Genomic DNA, 3,894 nt, shown 5'->3' with positions numbered 1-3,894 from the left:
TTAGTAGTCAAACTCTTCAGGGTGTCATGGTAGTCGACCTTGTTTTGCGCCATCAGCTCTCCCGCCTGGATACCAACATTAGCACAACAAGCCAGAAAGCAAGGTGTTTAGCCTCCTGCTGCAACCTGAAGTTGTACGTCTGGAAAAAAAGGTACTCCGTCTGCTTTGGGCTAAGGGGAGCGCGTATCCCAGCTTCTGTGCTCAAGCACGCTGTGCATCACCACGTCGTAGCAGACGCATACTGCACAGAGTTCTGAAGTACTCAGCACTTCGCTCATGCCTGGAATAAATCAGCGACAGCAGCAAGCTCACCAATGTGCCGGCACGCAGTGAGACGACTTGCAAGCGGTTGAAGAAGGACGTCATACAATAAAGAGCAGCCGCCCCCTCCGCGCTGGAAAGATCTGCCTTTTCGAAGAACTTGCTGAAAGCCTACAAAACAAAGAAAGTCAAAAGCACGACAATATGGAGTTGAGCAACTCTCATGAAGGCATATACCTAGACCGAAAAAACAAACAACCAACACAAGTGAAGTATAAAGTGCACTAGGGGGGTTGGGTAGCTAGTAGCTAACTTCCAAGCTCGTTGATGTGAATTTCTGAAGAAACTTCATCTCCTTCTGGAGGGTCTCTGGTGTGTAGTCATCTTCCTCCAGATCCATCAAGCACGTGCCCTGGAGAGGGGCGTACGCCAAGCAGTACAAATCCTGAACAGAGAGCAGTGAACGCTCCACAGCGAATCATTCTCCCAGATGTAGAAGAAGATGCATGAGAAGATACAAAGCAACGGCAGTAAAAGGAACTAACGAACGCGATGCTACGAGATAGAAACAACGGCAGCACAGCACCAAGGAGGCACTGCAAAATTAGCCAGAGACGCTGGCATTACAGGGAGCAGAATGAAGCGCAGAAATATGAATTAGTAAAACGGATGTAAGTCCGATTAAGATAAAGGGAATTGTAGTGAACTGAGACGGCGTCTACGCCAGCGCACCTTGAGAGACATCGTGAAGAGGATTTCAAAACCAAANGTAGTGAACTGAGACGGCGTCTACGCCAGCGCACCTTGAGAGACATCGTGAAGAGGATTTCAAAACCAAAGAAGAACCTCTGACAACGTTGGTTGAATTCTCGTAATAGCAAACGAAGAGGAGTTGTAGGAGGGCAACTAGTGCTCGAATAACTTTCAGTTCTAACTCGCGCGAAACCACCTTCAGTTCAACTGTGTAGGCAGATATCTCTGCCTCGGGTAGGAGAGGAAGCCCTTCAAAGGAGGACGGAATGAGAGAAGACCCCTATACGTCCCCAGGTCCTTTCCAAGCGTAACTGATCTATAACAAACCACACAAATCGTCTGAGCACCCTTATGTGGGGGCCTGCTATACAAAGAGCCTTTGGGGCATCCCTTGGCTCCCGGTTGTGCTGAGGGGCTCAGATGCGGGGTCGAGAGGCCACACGGTTGTAAGTCACAAGGCCTCCTCAAATGTCAGGAGGATATTTTGATAGTATGAATACTTCGTAAGCTGTCGCCCGATTCGTTTCGCTTCGCTCAGGCGCTTCCTATCCCGTTCGGGCTGGCCTGTTGCGGTCAGTAGAACTCTTCCGCCCTTCGCGGTCAATTTGAGTATTCACGGTGCTATTTGCTCCTACACATGCGGACAAGCCAAGAAATTAATAGTTAAATAGAAGAATTTGCAGCGCCAATGACTGTGGAGGCGGCGAGAGAACAAAGTTCATCCCATCTCTAGCCAGTTGGCCGCTGGCGTCAGGCTTCGCAGCTGTTAACTTCAGCTGCTTCCCACGGATCTGAGGGGGAAATGTTACTAAAATGAAGGAACAAGCGCCGACAGTTCTGGAAGAAAACGAAGGGATCATTCAGCCAGCACAAAGGGGCCTCCTGCCGGCCCATCGAGCCCTCACACCGGCTGCTCTTCAGAACTCGATCGTCACTGTTGGGGCTGGACGAGAATAAAACGCCTGCGAAGTAGCCCCGTATACGTTCAATTACTGTGCATGCATTTACAAATTGAAAGGATTCACTTTCCATACAACTAACAACTCTCTCCAGCTCTTACGGTGTAGATAGTAAACTTTACCACGGGCGCCAGTGTTACCAGCTGCATGTGCTGCTGCGCCTTCGGCAAGCCACTCGTCTATCGCGCTGTATACTGACAAATTGCATTACTAAGTTAATATATGCTTCATTGACAACAATACCATCGGAATATTTCTNTGTATACTGACAAATTGCATTACTAAGTTAATATATGCTTCATTGACAACAATACCATCGGAATATTTCTTTCTCTTCTCCTCAGAAACCACGAACATCCCCTCTGGCCCGCAATTTTATATGCTTTGGCACGGTATGACATATTCATAGTCTACCTAGTGTTGATACAAGTATTTCTTCTCTTTGAACACAGGCCGACTACTGACAGCTAAAGAGGTGTTTAATGTTGTGTAGAGTGTTAGCTCACGCAGCGAACGGGGGCTCCGTTCAGCTTCGTGCGGGGCAGCCTTGCAGCGCTTGTTGAAGCAATGGAGCGTGGTCTGCCTGCAGTTAGTACAGGAGCATTCACTTAACCTTTGTAGGTTGCATACGAGCAAGTGCAAACGCTCTATACGTGTATACATAGGTAAAGTATGCAATAAAGGAAGCTTCAGCAGAGCTTCCCTGTGTTCTCACGTGAGGTTGGCTTGCATCACCAGCTACAGCGAGGCGCACTGCAAATCCAGTTAGGCTGCCTCCTCCCCCTCAACTCTTGGCCCTGGGGTGATGCCCAGGATTACTGGAGATAGGGAAGAAGCTCAGCTACTTTGGGGTGAACTCTTACCTGAGGTTTCTGCCTTCATTCTAGCTCGCTTCTGTCCTTGAATAAGAAGGGAGAGCCCCCGTTACAAGCAATCTTGCACTTCATGAGAGGACACTTCTTCTGCTCACCAGCGTCTGGCCGTAGGGCTGGTGCTCCCTTGACGGCTGGGGACTGGAGTGAGGGTTGGCTCCCTGTTGGGAACTCATAACGAATGTCTCTGACTCTATTCTAGTTCGCGACCATCCTCAGCTACAGCCGAAGATTCTTTGTTAGACTTGGTAGCACGGCACTTTTCAGAAGGGCAAGTACGAGCAAGGAAACCCCATCCCCACACCGGGGCATGTTGGTGAATTACACTGATCAGTCGTGAAGGCGCCTTGTGTAGTGCGGCTTGTGTGGAGATGGTTGTTGTATCCAACTCGCGTGCAGGGTAGCCAACGAGGGCCAAGTAAGTGCTCGAAAATCGTTGTTAGTGCATGCAGCAATGGGGCTTGGGTACCACTGCATGTGGAGCTCTGCTCCAGCAGGGTGCATTGCAAGTCGTGCCACTTTGCCTCCTCTCACCATGCCCCAGGCCCTTGCACCGCCGGGCCCAGGCCGAGGCTCCCTGGTGACTCGAGAGAAACTCAGAAAACTCCGATCTGAAGTATTTCGACTTTATTTAAGCCCTTATCTGCTCTTGGGTAAAAGCGAGGATTCATCACGTTATATTTTGAGAGAAAGAAAATGGAAAAACGCTGGTATTCTTCCTGAATTATGTTTTAAAATTTCCACACTTTCTTCCTCTTAAATATAGCTCTGCTCTCCGGCTCGGAGGTGAACTGCAGTTGGGCGCTCCATCACAGTAGAAATATCATAGTGTTCGGAGCCAATTCAGTCGAAAATATCTTTGCTGCCAAAAGAGTGCATGGAGAATGCCACCCCGTGTTCCAACCGTCCAGGCTGACTGCGCCCCGATGCGGTAACAGTGAAGTAGTTGTTTGCTTCTCTAAGGTTGTGCCTGCATCTTGTGAAGGAAGAAAACGAGTTTGGAAATGGTCCACGTGAATGATACTATGGATACTGTGGTTTGCAATGCC

General features: G+C 49.2%; 1 protein-coding gene across 1 annotated transcript; it reads right to left on the bottom strand.

The window, feature by feature from the left end:
• Window positions 1-52: 52 nt before the first annotated feature.
• Window positions 53-1,005, bottom strand: EMH_0038810 (uncharacterized protein; the record flags this gene model as incomplete). Its single annotated transcript, XM_013502507.1, has 4 exons — window positions 53-139; window positions 313-432; window positions 575-706; window positions 994-1,005. The coding sequence occupies 4 exons, from the start codon at window positions 1,003-1,005 to the stop codon at window positions 53-55; spliced, it is 351 nt and encodes a 116-aa protein (XP_013357961.1).
• Between the last annotated feature and the right edge of the window lie 2,889 nt (window positions 1,006-3,894).

This window comes from Eimeria mitis, genomic scaffold, assembly GCF_000499745.2.
Source record: "Eimeria mitis Houghton genomic scaffold, Emh_scaff1523, whole genome shotgun sequence".
Lineage (NCBI taxonomy): Eukaryota > Apicomplexa > Conoidasida > Eucoccidiorida > Eimeriidae > Eimeria > Eimeria mitis.
This window is presented reverse-complemented; position numbering and strand designations above follow the sequence as displayed.